This window comes from Kogia breviceps, chromosome 12 (genome assembly GCF_026419965.1).
Source record: "Kogia breviceps isolate mKogBre1 chromosome 12, mKogBre1 haplotype 1, whole genome shotgun sequence".
Lineage (NCBI taxonomy): Eukaryota > Metazoa > Chordata > Mammalia > Artiodactyla > Physeteridae > Kogia > Kogia breviceps.
Genome location: NC_081321.1, coordinates 63,026,311 through 63,042,508, shown reverse-complemented (window position 1 = coordinate 63,042,508; position 16,198 = coordinate 63,026,311). Strand labels below are relative to the sequence as shown.

The 16,198-nt window shown below is 43.9% G+C and overlaps 1 protein-coding gene across 1 annotated transcript in view; it reads left to right on the top strand.

Moving 5' to 3' along the window:
* E2F7 (E2F transcription factor 7) overlaps positions 1 to 16,198 on the top strand; it is a 30,614-nt gene that overhangs the window by 3,701 nt on the left and 10,715 nt on the right. The window contains exons 2-6 of the mRNA XM_059081698.2: positions 4,386 to 4,661; positions 6,021 to 6,189; positions 10,599 to 10,889; positions 12,154 to 12,312; positions 13,774 to 13,908. Of these exons, the coding sequence (XP_058937681.1) occupies positions 4,386 to 4,661; positions 6,021 to 6,189; positions 10,599 to 10,889; positions 12,154 to 12,312; positions 13,774 to 13,908 (1,030 nt within the window). The remainder of the gene's footprint in view (positions 1 to 4,385; positions 4,662 to 6,020; positions 6,190 to 10,598; positions 10,890 to 12,153; positions 12,313 to 13,773; positions 13,909 to 16,198) is intronic.

Here is a 16,198-nt window from a genome sequence, read left to right as displayed (position 1 = left end):
AAGAGGTTGGCAAAATGTCACCAAGGGCCTTGAACAGGCTGGTGACTATGTACTATGTGAGGTGACATGATCAAAGCTGTATCTGAGACAGAAGCAAGACTAGAACCATGGGCTTCCCTGGTGGCGCAGTGGTTGAGAATCCGCCTGCCGATGCAGGAGACACGGGTTCGTGCCCTGGTCCGGGAAGATCCCACATGCCGCGGAGCAACTAAGCCCGTGAGCCATGGCCGCTAGGCCTGCGCGTCCGGAGCCTGTGCTCCGCAACGGGAGAGGCCACAACAGTGAGAGGCCCGCATACCGCAAAAAAAAAAAAAAAAAAAAAAAAAAAAAAAGACTAGAACCAAGATCTTCTAATCACCAGGTCCTTTCCATGTCAGCTTACAGCTCAGTCATAATACTGGTATCATAAATAATAACTATGAGGATGGTGGTGAACATTTGCACAGCACTTCACACACTACAAACTGCTTTCACTCTCGTTATCTGATCTGATCCTCACAGCAGCTGCATGGCAGGTAAGCCAAGGTGCATCACCTCCATTTGCACATGAGAACTGGAGAACCCATTCCCTGCGGACTCTGTCCAGGCCCTCTCTAATTGAAGAGGTGATTTACAGGGTGTTGCAGCTTGACTTCCTGGCAAGCAGATCTGACGTGGAGATTAGTGTACAGGTGGTTTATTAGGGAGTGCCTGGGGATGGGTGCCCATTTAAGGGAAGGGAAGGCAGCAGAATTAGACAGAGGGAGAAGCAGAGCTGCAGAACAGTGTCAGTGGAAGTTGGCTCTACCCCATAGGGAGTTCTGGGATGACCCCTCGGAGTAGTCCTGAGTCGGGGTAAGGAGACCAAGCTGTTAGATGTCAGTGCTGCCTCTCCCAGCCACTGAGGACAGTACCGGCCTCTCGGGAAGGTGTGTGGTCCCGGATGAGTCAGCCCTCTGCAGCCAAAGCGTGAAGAGGCTTACTATTGGCATCACTCCAGCAGCTGGGGAAATGAGTCAGTCACTCCAGAAGTGAGCCGGGTACATCCCAGTGTCTAGCACATGGCTGGGTAGCCTTGCTGGAAAGCCTTGGAGATAATGTAATTTGCTCTGAACCCCTTATTTCAAAGATCTGGAAACTTGGGCACAGACAAAATGAACAATTTGTGCAGTATCAGAAAGATAGAGAGTGGAGTCAAAAACCGCTCTATTTCTGAATTCTCATTCCAATCCCCTTTCCTTTGCCTTCCTACAGTGTCAGGATTGCAGGATAGACAGACGGATGGAGCAGGGTGTGATTAGATTGCAGCTGACTTTCTGACCACCTGATACCTCAGAGAGCAATTAGCTTGGTATTTTTTTCTGTTGAGTAGAGGTGCGATAATGATCGTAACCTACCATGTGACGTAACTCCCCTCCTACTTTAAGTATTACTTAAACTGCTGTGAAAATATGTCAAAGTGCTGGAGGACATAATTCATCTGAATTGCACCTTGGTAGGGAAAAAGTAGAAGCTCAGTGTTCCTGGGAGGACAGGTACCATGAGGGCAGTGGAGAAGAAGGATGAATCTCTGCACCTCAACAAGCCTGGGACAGGCCCTCCACCGTTGGGATACCTTTTGAAATAACTAGATAATCAAGGCCCTGTGTTCCTGGAGCACATGCGAAGGGGAAGGCATTGTGCCAAAAACTTGGAGGAATGGGACGTGTGGAACTAGCTCCCTGACCTCCAGAAGTGACAGTCTCGTCAATGAGACAAGACACACGCCCAGGAAGTTAAATAAATAGCAATACAGTGTGCTATGTTATATTAGTTCTGAGGGCCGGGATGGACGGTAATAAAGAACAGGAAGTGGAGCGGGGAGAGAGAGAATAGCTGAGTTTTATTGAGTGCTCACTATATGCCAGGAACTATTCTCATAACTCTGGAGATCAATGTTTTTATGAACTTCATTTTCAGTTGAGAGAATTAAAGTGAGAAGGGAATTGCCTGCTCTCACCCTGCTGATAAGTAGCAGAGGCCGGTAAGCCGGCCCTACCAGCCCGCATGCAGAACTGCTTCCCATGCTGCCTCTCCATAGAGGGTAATGGGGATCCGTGGCCTGCTGGGTACCTTTTGTTGGAGCTGCGAAAAAGATAATTTCCTCCCAATTCACACCCAGGACAAGCTTCCTTCTAGATGCAGAGTTTTGGAAACTTCTGCTGTCAGCTATTTCTTGCCTTCCCAATGACTTTTATACTGAATGAGATTGTATGTGACCTTGGGCAAGGCACCCTCTGTGTACCTCAGTTTCTTCATCTGTAGGCTAGAAAAATACTACTACCTCGGTTACAGGATTGGATGAGGAGTTAATAGGTGTAAAGTGCATGAAACAGGTATCATGTGTAGCACGTATGCACTCAGTACTTTCCCTTGAGAGTTCCCTTGTAGAAGACTTCATCAGAATTGTATACTAGTAGGGATTTGTTAAGATGCACTGCCTCAGGCTGGATACTTACTGCAGCAGTGGCGTGAGAAATCGTCACCCCCATCTCCACCCCTTTCCTGTTACCCTAGGACAGAACCTCACCATGGCTAGCCGGCAGCTTCTGCTGATCCAGAGAACAAGAGTTGGCCTGCTACCACAAACTCCAGTTTCTCCCAAACAATTTTTTAAAAATTATTTATTTATTTTCGGCTGTGTTGGGTCTTTGTTGCTGCACGCGGGCTTTCTCTAGTTGCGGCAAGCAGGGGCTACTCTTCGTTGTGGTGCGCGGGCTTCCCATTTCAGTGGCTTCTCTTGTTGTGGGGCACAGGCTCTAGGGGCGCGGGCTTCAGTAGTTGTGGCACGTGGGCTCAGTAGTTGTGGCTCACAGGCTCTAGAGCGAAGGCTCAGTAGTTGTGGCGCACAGGCTTAGTCGCTCCGCAGCATGTAGGATCTTCCCGGACCAGGGCTCAAATCCATGTCCCCTGCATTGGCAGGCGGATTCTTAACCACTGCACCACCAGGGAAATCCGTCCCAAACAATTCTTTTTCCTTCTTCATATGTTGCTCGTTTATAGGAAAACACTTTTTTTAAGCCACTGTTCAGCCAAAATCCAAGCATGCAATAATCTACAGAGTGATATTGTGTGCAGGAAAGGGAGTGACAAATATGTAATTCATCCACCTTCCTAATTATGTAAAGGCACTATTACCTGGAGGTGAGTTCAACTATGGGAAGAGCAGAATCTTTCTGGGTTTGAATGGCAAAAACTTATTTTAGGGGAAAGAAATTTGTTTCGGTAACTTAGTAATTCCAAACACGAGTTGTGTGTACTTAGTCCTTTTGCTTAATGGATTAATGGACCCATCATTAATCTTTCCTTTTAATCATCTAAGGTAGTCTACTCAGAGAGTCTGGGGGAAGGTGCTAGTCCATAAACTATTACCAAGCTGCAAAACATTACGAACAGAACTTGAGAGTTTAGCACTTAGAAACCTCTACAGTAATTCAGTTGATCTTGCCCCCGTGACATCTAAACCTGTGATCAGTGGTCTATTCTTGTCGAACAAACTGTAGGTCAACTTGAGTAGCAAACTCAAGAGGAGAGTCACATGTGATGGGAGTTGCATATGAGTCCTATGAAGTAAGACCATGTGTCAGTCTCCAGGAGTTTTCAGTCTGTGAAAAACCCTGGTCCTTCACCAGGGGTAGTTTGAGAAGCACTGCTCTGGGGGAGTGACATTAGATAGCTGGGTGGTTTGAAATGTGGCATTTTGTTGGATGCCCTTCCATTAATCTGTCCTGGTAATAGCCCTATTAGCACTGATGAACATTGAACAAAAGCATAATTGCTCTTCACTAGTTAGTGCAAACTCATAAATAGTGTTTAAAAGAATATGTCACTTAGAAGCAATATGGACTCAACCCACACTTGCTCTTATTATCATCCCTGCCTATTACAAGCATCCACCAGTGACGCATAACACTCATGACTTCTTTCTCAGAGGTGCCGTGAAAAATATGCTTAAAAGGAGTAGCAGGACTTCCCTGGTGGCGCAGTGGTTGAGAGTCTGCCTGCCGATGCAGGGGACGCGGGTTCGTGCCCCGGTCCGGGAGGATCTCACATGCCGCGGAGCGGCTGGGCCCGTGAGCCATGGCCGCTGAGCCTGCGCGTCCGGAGCCTGTGCTCCGCAACGGGAGAGGCCACAACAGCGAGAGGCCCGCGTACCGCAAAAAAGAAAAAAAAAAAGAGTAGCAGCCACTCTTTGGTTCCCATGGATCCTTCTGTTTATTTTCATTAGTCCCATCCTGATATTTTTCAGTCCTGAACATATAGTCTGTTTGTATTTTCATGACTTAGTGAATAATGGGAATAAAGTGTACTCTTAGCTGATAACTGCCCTTTCTCATTTTCGCTAAAAGGTCTCTTTTTTAAAATAGGAAAATATATTTGTCGATCGCTCAAGGATGGCCCCAAAGACGCCAATAAAAAATGAACCAATTGACTTATCGAAACAAAAAATCTTCACTCCAGAAAGAAATCCCATCACTCCAGTTAAGCTTGTCGACAGACAGCAGGCAGAGCCATGGACACCCACCGCTAACCTGAAGATTCTCATTAGTGCTGCCAGCCCAGACATAAGAGACCGAGAGAAGAAAAAAGGACTGTTCAGGCCCATTGAGAACAAGGATGATGTGTTTACAGACTGTCTGCAGGTAAACAGGCTGTGCTCCTAAGACCTTTCATAGAATTTTAAAATGTTTACCTGATGATTAAAAAGTCACAGAATTCTCAATTTTTTGGTTACTATTGAGTCAAAAGCAGTACTCCACTTAATCTTTTTATTTATTTACAGCTGAAGTGGAACTCTTATTCTATATCTCATTTTTCATAATGAATGCTTTCTTTTCTTCTGTATGATACTCTCTCTTCACCAGTACACATTTTTAAATGAGAAATTTTTTAAGCAGTGATATTTAATAATTTTGATTTAATGAAGAAATTTGGATTTTTTTAATGCTGCCATGAATTATAATTTTTGCTTTGATTTTAAGGGTAATATTAATCTACATGTTTTTGACTTGGGGAATTTTATCATTCTCATGTATGTTCAGTTCGTTGGATGAGGGCTTTGAAGTTAAATCATCTTTAAATTACCTGTCCTGTAGGGAACCAGAGCTACTGAATAAGCAGCATATCTATACTTTTTTTAAAAAGTCTTTTCTTGGGGCTTGAACTGAGCCTTTTTCAAATGTGAGTTGATAAGACAAGGACACTAATTTAATGTACTTACAATAAGAAAGAATAAGGAAGAATAAGATGTAGCTCCCCCTGTTCAGTTCCATCCACCCTTGGTAAATAGGGAAAAATAAAGTTTGGTGACACAATGCAGGCAAGTACATCTCAAATTTTTACGTTAATAGGAATTACACAGGATCTTAGGAAGAGACAGATTCTGATACATCAGGTCTGAGGTGAGGCCTGAGGTTTTATATCTCTTAACATGCTCCTGGTGATGCTGATCTCAGTCTAACAAGCAAGCTAGTAGCAAGGGTGTAGCAACCTATAAATCAAGGCTGTAGCAACCTATAAATGACTGCACTGTTCATTTTTTATTTTAAACAGTAGACTCAGCCTCAAATCACAAAGGAGGAAAAGTTCAGTTCAGAGAAAAGCAATAGGTAAAATGTTAAGAAAATCAGATTAGGTGGGCTTCCCTGGTGGCGCAGTGGTTGAGAGTCCGCCTGCCGATGCAGGGGACACGGGTTCGTGCCCCGGTCTGGGAGGATCCCACGTGCTGCGGAGCGGCTGGGCCCGTGAGCCATGGCCGCTGAGCCTGTGCATCCGGAGCCTGCGCTCCGCAAAGGGAGAGGCCACAACAGTGAGAGGACCGTGTACCACAAAAAAAAAAAAAAAAAAAAAAAGAAAATCAGATTAGGAAATGTATTTTAACCAGAATCTAGGATGGTATGGATTTGGATGTTCCCCTCAACTCGCCAATATCACCCACTGCAATTTCTCTGTTAAGATGTTAACTGTGACATTTCCCCCCTCCCTCTGTCTGCCCTCTGTAGCTTGATGTTGTTGGGGACAGTGCTGTGGACGAATTTGAAAAGCAAAGGCCAAGCAGAAAACAGAAAAGTTTAGGACTCCTGTGCCAGAAGTTTCTAGCTCGCTATCCAAGTTACCCACTGTCAACTGAGAAAACTACCATCTCCCTAGATGAAGTTGCTGTCAGTCTCGGTATGTATCATGGGATCACCTGGAGGCCTGTCTCCAGTTATGGTGAGAAGTTGATCACCTCCTTTACTAAGTAAAGAGCTGACCCTCAAAAGCGTGAGGACAGAGGAGCAGGTAGAGCTTTTCTTCTGTCATCATCATTATGCATAGAATTCCAGGGAGCCTTTTAGGCCTGAGGGTCAAACAAATATTTGGTTTTCTTAACCTTAAAAAACATGTTTACAGAAGACTCACATTACAAATTAATATCTAATATCTTAATTTCATGTTATTTCAGACAGACCCAAAAGATATTTAGAAATATCTTTCTGTTTATTTTTTTAAATGCTTCGAAGAGTTCAGAACTGGTGTTATTTTTGTTATAAAGCACGATTTGAAAGCAAGAGCATTATGTTTGAAGCCCTATACTGTGACCTTCACAGCAAGTCTGCCCAACTAGTAAAAGCACATCTGGATATAACTCAAATAGCTAAGCCTTATAACAAAGAGGAATACATGCGTTCACATGGCGTGGGTGTGTGTAATGTGCAGTGGTATCTGGACTATAAATATGCAGACCTCTGATTCAGAATAGAGACTCCTAGTGGACGTGGATTGCAGCTGGTTTCAGGATGAGCACACTGTTGACAATAAATAAGTAGAAATCACGTGATTTGAAGAAGTCAGAGTGTCCCCTTAAAAGATTAGGAGGGTTTGCATACGGGGAAAAAAGTCTCAAAGAAATCAGCCCTGTGGGCTTTATGATAGAGCATATTTTTAGTTTGTTTATTAGTTCTATGTCTTCCCGTAGCCCAAAGAATGTGACCCGGTAGATGATTATCACCCTGAATTATTCAAACCGATGGCTAAAAAGATTTTATTTGCTGGAAATTGAGGTATTGAGGAGCCAGTGTGTTGTGATGGGAAGACCATGGAATGCACTTTGAGTAAGACAGAGCTGGATTTGAAGCCCAGCTCTCTAATTTATAGACCGTGAGAGCTTTAAAAAGTTAATTATTCTTTTCTCAACTATAGCATAGGGACCATAGCAGCTACCTTGCAGAAACTTAGAAAAGTTGGGGATAATGTCTATAACATGCCCAACTCAGAGCCTGGCTTACTCTTATTGCTACATGGAACAGTTTCTACTCAGCTCTCATTAGAAGTATTCCCCCCACCCCCTCCACCATCCTCAAGCCATCCTGTGATCCTCTACAGCTAGGAGGAAGCAGAGGACTTTGACGGGGAGCCATTTTAGGACCCAGAAGTAGAATACAATATTCTGGCATCAGTAGCAATGAAACAAGAAGGGGAAAGTGAGCCGGCTGGACAGAGGCTTGGTGTAGACATAGCTGAGGAACTGGGTCCTGGAAACTAGTCTTAAGAAGATGAGGGTAGGGGCTTCCCTGGTGGCACAGTGATTAAGAATCCGCCTGCCAATGCAGGGGACACGGGTTCGAGCCCTGGTCCAGGAAGATCCTACATACCGCGGAGCAACTAAGCCTGTGTGCCACAACTACTGAGCCTGCGCTCTAAAGCCGCGAGCCACAACTATGAGCCCTCGTGCCACAACTACTGCAGCCCGGCGCGCCTAGAGCGCGTGCTCCGCAACAAGAAAAGCCACTGCAGTGAGAAGCCCGTGCACCGCAACAAAGAGTAGCCCCCGCTTGCCGCAACAAGAGAAAGCCTGTGCGCAGCAACAAAGACCCAACACGGCCAAAAATAAATTAAAAAGAAAAAAAGATGAGGGTAAAACAACAGATCATACAATGTCTTTCTCAATGGGGTTCATGAAGCCACCTTCCTCCATATACCCAGGCCTCATCAAGAGTCCTTGCACTGATATCAGTGCAGAAGACAAAAGATTAGATGTCGGAAAGCTACCTTACAGGTCCCAGGGAAGACAGAAGAGTGGGCTCCTACTCTCATATAGGCTGTAAATTCCCCATGTTATAACCGCCTGGAGCAGAATGCCAAAGATTTTTGCAACAGCTTCCTGCTGTCTCACAATTTCCAAGACCTGCCAGATGAACTTGCCATCTCTCTTCACGTGAGATGGTAGAAATGGAGTCCCTTCCTAGAAGCTGTTTCGGGGGTAACCATCTCTTGGGATTGAGTCTAAACTCCTGCCCTATCCCAGGTCACAAGCTATAAGACCATATTTTAACCAAGGATGTGCAAAGCATTCAAATTGCATTCATTCCCAGTTTCTGGTCTCATGTAGATTCGATACTGATATTATAGGTAAGAGGCTAAAGAACTGGGAGTGACTTTAGTAAATGGAAAGTTACACAGCCTGGGAAATTATTTATTGGGCTGAGAGGCTCTTGATAAGCTCTATGGGGCATAAGGGAAGCATGATAACAATTGGTAAATCCTCAAGGGCATAACTAATGCCATGCCTACGATTAATCGGATTGCCTTGAATACAAAAGAAAAAGAAGGCTCAGTGCCAGGGAAGACTTTCCTGGCAGAGCAAGCCCCAGAGTTACCTGCAGGACTTGAGACCTGTGACGTGGGAAGTTTAGGCGCACCCAGCCAGTGGACAGTTAGTCCAGATTTGCAAAGGTGAGTGATTATTCAGGCAAGTAGCTGCCTATGGGCTTTTGCCAGCACCACCTTTTGAACACTTATGGTGCATATCAAGGATCATCTTCCTGTCTTAGTTGTCCAAATCTTCCTTTATTTCTTGAGATGTCTAGCTGCTAGATGGAGACTTAGCAGCTTGTGTCTAATATAGAATAACAAAACAGCCAGACATATGGCTGGCCCTGGGCTGTCTCAGTTGCATTCACATGACATTTCTAACGGGAAGGTTTATAACGTTCCACTCTCAACAAGATGTGTTAATATATGAAAACAGACTGGAATAAGGAACCAGGCAGATCTGGACAAGGGGCTGCTGACTGCTCTGGCCGACACCTTCCAGCAGGCATCTGGCACCAAAGCCTGAGCCTTTGAGAGTGAAGAGCCTTTCAGGGTCATGAGCCGAAATGTTCTGATTGACTGCGAAATGCCTCTTCATGCATGGGGTAGAATTTCCTCTCAGCTCCACAGTTTTCACCGTAACCTGGTTTATTTCTGGTGTTAAATCTTTGAAAGGCCAAGAGCTACGTGCACCAAGTCTGCCCTGATTATAGAACAGCTCTTGGCAAGTGAAGAGAAAGAAGGCATTTTTTGTAGCTGGGCCAGTTTTCTGGGACATGCCTGGAGGCTTTTGTTACGGATACTTAGGCGAGAGCACAAGGGGCCAGTTGAGTCCCCAAAGCTTAAGAGCCTTTTGCATAACAGGATGAGTCAAGATGGAAGATTTTAAAATCTGTTTCTACTGTCACCTCTTACGCTAGCAGGAATTTTAGGTATCTCCAGTGCCGCACAGGAAGTACTGATATTTACCAAATAACATACAAAAGAGTAGATAAATTAACACCTATCAGAAACCCTTTAAGTTTATGATCACATTTAATCCTCATCATTTTATGAGATAAATACTAAGGCACAAAGAGATTAAGTAACTTCCCAGGCTCACCCGACTGGTAAGGGATAAGGCAGGGATTCCAATTCATGTAGTCTGACCCTGAAGCCCCCGCACTTAACCAGCGTAAATATTTTTAGTAAATTCAATAGACTGTTCGTATCCTGGCTAATTAGGGAGTGTTGGGAAAGTGGGTAGGGAAATGATGAACTGGATGGTCAGCCTATGCTAGAGTTTCTGTGCTTTATTTATTAATGGGCTGTTTGGCAGGATACAGGGAGAGTTGTCCACATGCGTGATGAGCAGAGAGAGACCCGTATGGACCTGTATGTTGTCCCGGCCCCGGCACTAGCTCCCTCCAGCAACTTGAGAAGGCTGCCCAAGCCCTTGACTCCTGAGTTTCCAGTGCAACATGCGAAACAAAATATTTACCATCTGTTTTCCTTACTGGCCATTAAGAGAATTAACAAGTAACTTTTTCACATCTTTCAAACTCCAGGAAAGGAGAATATGGTCCAACGATGACTTAACAGTTACTGGACACAGGTCTATAGTCTGTATAACTAGGAATACAAGTCAAAATCAACCATCCAACATTCATCAAGCATTTATAACTATGACGTGTGTTGCTCAAGCCCACCCGTTTTAACGCACTGAAATGTTCATGTGGTTTGCCTAACGGGTCCAAAGAAAAGTTGCTCTACTATTTATGGAATACAGATGGAACTGTCATCCATCTCAAGGTGGATGTTTATCCTAGATCTTATTGAGAGTTGGATCCCAAGAAGAAAAAAATGTCTTTGGCTTGCATTCATATAGTCTGAATTTGTTGAGCAATTATATTTGCTGGGCAGAGTATCACACAGAATAGTCCGCAGACAAGGTCCAAGCCTTCAAAGAATTTATACTCAAAAATGTTGGTCGGCATGATGATGGCTGGCTTCTCTTTTTCAAACAGGCGTTGAAAGGAGACGCATCTACGACATTGTGAATGTGCTGGAGTCGCTGCATCTGGTCAGCCGGGTGGCCAAGAATCAGTACGGCTGGCACGGACGGCACAGCCTGCCGAAAACCCTGAGGAACCTCCAGAGGCTAGGAGAGGAGCAGAAATACGAAGAGCAGATGGCATACCTCCAACAGAAAGAGCTCGACCTGATGGATTATAAGTTTGGGGAACGCAAAAGAGATGGCTGTCCAGATTCCCAGGATCCACAGTTACTGGATTTCTCTGAACCGGACTATCCCTCTTGTGAGTCCACGGTACCCACACGAGTAATGGCAGGGAGAGGGCGATGGTGTCTTCTGAAGAGAGTCACTGCTAAGATGGGAGGAGCGAAATGGACCACCCTGGAGGGAGATGTCCTCTTAATCCCTCTCCTGAAGACAGGGAGACAGATGGCTTCCCGACTGGGCTGCCCCCTCGACCTCACTGAAAAACTGTCTAGTGGCAGTTTCACTTGGTATTTGGTGTGTTTGGACCGTAGATCTCGAACAGCGCTCCCGTTTCAGATAGACAGCCCCATGCTGATTCCTGCTTGTGAGCCTTTAAGGAAAATTTACTTGGAAAGAATGGATCTCTTCAAAGGATCCTATTTGTTTAATTATATACTGGAGTAGATGACTTAGAAAAGAGCCCCCTTAGCAGAAAATACTGATTAGAAGGATAGACAACCTTTATTTGATGCAGATTTTTTTGGTTACTTATATTACATTGTTCTTCCCCTCCTAGCTCATATTTATGCTGTCCCTCCTTTAACCATTGATCCTTCATTCTCACCCTGCTCCTCCTTGCCAAGATAATAAAGCACAAGTATCCCTAACATTTCACTTGCATTTATAAGCAATAGGAATGGAAGGGTGGGCCTGGCTTTCATTCCATTTACTACCTCATGCCTTTCAATTCCACCCTGTGAGCCAGTTCTTATCCTAATAACCAGAGGAGACAGCCATCTGTCGGCGATGGTTTGCCTGCCATCTATGGCAACACACATCTAATCAGTGTCTCCTGTTTACTTATGGTTTATTTCTTCACTTATTTCTGAAAAGCAATGGAAGTGGTGGGTGCCTACTATGTGGAGGGTACAGTCTAGCTATTGTGGGCTCAGAGAAATAAAAATGGAGACGTTGCCATTGAGGGAAGAGTTGATGTTCTGAAAATAGTTCCTGATCCCTAACTCTATCCTTTTATCCCTCTACTTTAATCTTTTCCAAAATTGCTTCAGGAAAACGACTTCATGGCTTCTATTCAATGAAGCATGAACATAAAGTATTTCAGAATTTATACCTACGGTAATTTTATGACCCACAAGAAACTCTGTCTTATTTCTTTGTGAACCATCTTTTTATGATGTGTGTCCAACACAGGCTTGTTACATGATCAGGCTTCTGCTGATCTCTGTAACAAGAGTGATGTTTCCATCTGCTGATACAGTTAGATAGGTCTGGCAAACTAGAAGTACAGTCTCTCTTGTGGTGAATTACGTTTTGACGCTTTTGTTTTATTCCCTTTGTAGCATCTGCAAACAGTAGAAAAGATAAGTCTCTGAGAATTATGAGCCAGAAATTTGTCATGCTGTTCCTGGTCTCCAAAACCAAGATTGTTACTCTTGATGTGGCTGCCAAAATACTGATAGAAGAAAGCCAAGATACGCCGGATCATAGTAAATTTAAAAGTAAGCATCTTCACCCAAATCCACTTATTAGCACCGAAAAGAGTGGGATGTCATATGCTGATGTTTGCTGCCTCAGAGATTTAAAAAATTATTATTATTTTTGAGACGTGCACTCCTTCCTGCCTTCATAAAGGTTCTTGGCGCTGTGAGAGGTAAGCTGGTCACATCCTAGAATTCCTGTGAAAGTTCTGTCCGATGCCTTTCCCTCGGCGGAGTGGATGGTGGAAGCAGAATGGCATCCCACAAATGCAGGTCAGGGAGGATGTAAGAGGCTTTGCATTTCTCTTTAGTATCGCTGCATCCAAGACGGAATGTCTGAGTTTTCTTTCCCTTCTTTCCTTGCCCCCTGCATACTCTTCTGATGGGTGGACATGAAAGTTGTCTACAGGTAAGAACCAGAGGAATGAGCAGGGTAGGGTATAGGGGTGGTGGGACATGGCTGCTGGACGAGGAAAGTGTTTCCAGGTTTCACACCCCGTGCATCTTCCTTTTCCATCAAGCCTGGGTCCTGAGCCGAAGGCCCCTGGCTCCTGGTAGCTCATTCAGGCCCTGAGAAACCATGAGCTGAACATTCTCTAGCTTTTGTTTGTTTGTTTCCAGCTAGAAGTATAGCCACCCTGTGGGAGAAATGACTAGATAAAATCCAGCTCTATCAGGACTGGGAAGACTATGGCATCTGGGGTGAATGCTTGATGTTTCTGGTCAGTAATCAAAGCCCTTTGCTTGATCCTAGCCCTAAGTTCAAGTAGGTTTCCGACCTCTAAGTTGATTTCTTGAATAGAACTTACTTTGTGGGTATCATCCTGCCTGTTTAATGTGTACCACCCCTCGGAATTTCTCCTCCAGGTCCCTGTACTTTCAAATGTCTCTCCCAAAACCTCTTCAGACTCAGGGGATGCCCATTTCACCCCCTCCCCCGCTGGGATTAAAGGTGAGGTGCTGCCTGTCTTCAGCACAGTCGGACCTCGTAACCTTGAGCCCTAGACAGTCTGTGTGTCCAGCAGGGCAGCCTCTCAGGAAGCTCTGGGGAATCCCTGGCATTTTCACAGCCTAGCTGCCTGATGGAGCAGGTGCCACCACCTCCTGCTGGAAGAAGCTCCGGGCAAGCTTTTGACGAGCCACAGATCAGAATTACGTTTCCTAAGCCTTTCACTACAGCCCATTTCCCTCTCTTGGTACGTTTGCAATCACAGCAATCCTGGCCTGTCACCAGGTTCCTCTTGTACGAGGTGTGAAGTTGTGGAAATGGGAGAACACAGTGACCTTCCCTTAGTAGTGTCATCAGATACATAAATCCTGGGTGATTTCACGCCGGAGCCACTAGTCTCTTCATGCTACCCCACTGCTCTCTGCTAGAGGCTTATATATGGTGGCTAAAAAGTGACCTGTCGCATAAACTAAAACGTAATGGTGTTGCTGACCAATGTATGGTGTGACCACAGTTGTCTCTATATCTTGTAGCAAAGGTACGACGCCTCTATGACATAGCCAACGTTCTGACCAGCTTGGCACTGATAAAGAAAGTGCATGTAACAGAAGAGCGAGGCCGGAAACCTGCCTTCAAGTGGATTGGGCCTGTGGATTTCAGTTCCACTGGTAAGGCATGGTTTTGCTAGGGACCGTTTTATGTATAATCCCCAGTTCCTTTTCCAAATCATACACCTACCACACAGTGAGATGGATCTTCACCTTCATTTCCCATCACCCACATCACGTTCAAAATTAGACTAGTGACATCAGTCTTGGAGCAATGAGCCTTAGTCTACAAATGGTTATGCTGGTTGGCTTACACACAGATAACTTAGAACCTGGCAGTTTCTGGAACTATTAAATCACAGCTCTTTTGCATTTTTTATTTTATTCCAAAGTTCCTGGAAGTTTGGGACTGAGGATTAAAAATGACACTTCATAAAAGAAAAATTTTTTTAATTTTTAAAATGACGCTTCTTATGAACTCTGGTTGTTTCTGCATTAGCAGAATAAAACATTGTTTTTCTTTGAAATTCCAGATAATGTGAAAATTATATCAATTACTATCCCAAAACTAATATGTGATAAGATGGCTTCTAAATATAGTATGGATGTCACGAACACCTTTTCTGCAATTTATTTAAAAGGTTGCTAATGTCATAATTTTACTAAATTAGAGCAAAAGAGGGTATTATCTTCTACTTACTTCAAAAGTTATATTTGCACAACTGGGGACTGGATCCTTCTGTACCAGCTACTTTATACATGGCTATGCTGCCTGGAAAAAAGCCATTAAAGTTATTTTTAAGTTACCTTTCCAATTTTAGTCTTAGTAGTATAAACTCCTGCACTTACTTAACCCAGGCTTATAAAAGATATAGCTCTCTACCTCACTTGTAACACACCATTCACTTAGGAACTAGATGAAACCACTTGAAACCAAGTCTAATTAGTTCAACCCAGCACGTACTTGCATGTGGACTATGCAGGCATACTTCATTCTGTCGCACTGCGCAGATACCGTGTTTTTCACAAACTGAACGTTTGTGGCTACCCTGCGTTGTCAGGTGATGCTTAGCATTTTTAGCAATAAAGTATTTGTTTAACTAAGGTATGTACATTGTTTGTTTAGATATGATGCTATTGCACACGACAATACAGTGTAAACCTAACTAACTTTTATAGGTACTGGGGAACCAAAAAATTCATGTGACTCGCTTTATTGCAGTGGTCTAGAACCAAAGCCGCAATATCTCCGAGGTCTGCCTGTTCTAATGCCGTGAGAGAGTCAAAGACGTATGTGATACAGTCCCTCCCAGCGTGAAGTGTACAACTTTGCCACTTTCTACTCCTCTGCTTCTGGCTTCTCCCAGTCTTTTCACCTGTGAAGCTCTCTTCCCCCTTTCAACATAAAACTATTCTACTCAACCTTCAAGATCTCACTCAACCATCAGCTCTTGCTCTGTTCACCCAGAGCAGAATGTGTCATCTAAACCGTTGCAGTTTAGCTTCATGCTATTGTACTTGGTGATGATATTTTGCTTTGTCCCTGCTGTACAGTTTTGAGGGCAGACACAGTTTTTATTCACCTTTGATTCCACCCTAGTACCCAGATCAGTGCCTTATGCACTTCAGTTGGTTAACGAGCTCCCATGGAAGGGTATAATTAGCACACATTTGAACATTAGATAACTCTTAAGCACTACTTGTGGCTCAGTAGGAATTCAGAGAGGAAATGGGTTACGTTCTTCCCAGTGATCTCTAAGGGATCACTGTCCTGATGTCCAGTGTCTTGAGAGCCATTGTTTTATATATTTTGTCCAATATTTTATTCGTTTCAGGAAGGAGGGTAGATATGATCCATTACTATCTTGACCCATTTTCTTCTTTTTGATTCTATAACTTCTGATTTTTTTTTTTTTTAACTTCAGATTCTCTAAACAGAACATCTGTTGGGTTTTTGTTATAAGAAAAAGAAAACTATAAGGTGATTTTCTTTTTCAGTATTTGTGTGTTTTCGAAAATGTAAGTCTAGCTGGGCCTTTCAGTTTATTAAATCAGTCTTATAATTTAAATGTACATGCTTTGAACTTACAAAAAAATAGCACAGATGAGCAGGGTAGGAATGACTATCTGAACAACAGGGGTCATTTCTTTGTAGAATAAGCCTGGTTCTGTATAGAAATTTCTGTCCTGATTTCACACAGGCTTATTTGAGCAGAAAATGTGCCTCCAAGGCCCAGCCTTCTATTATCCTCACTGTTTTGCGGCATTTCAGCCGTGAAGTTTCTGCTGACCTTATTCCTTCGGTCACTTAGTAACTGAGCCTCCTACTGCATAAGAAAGAAATAATAAAGCATAATAATAGAAAACAGAGGTTCTTATACTCATTGCCCTAGGGCTGTGGCATAAGAGG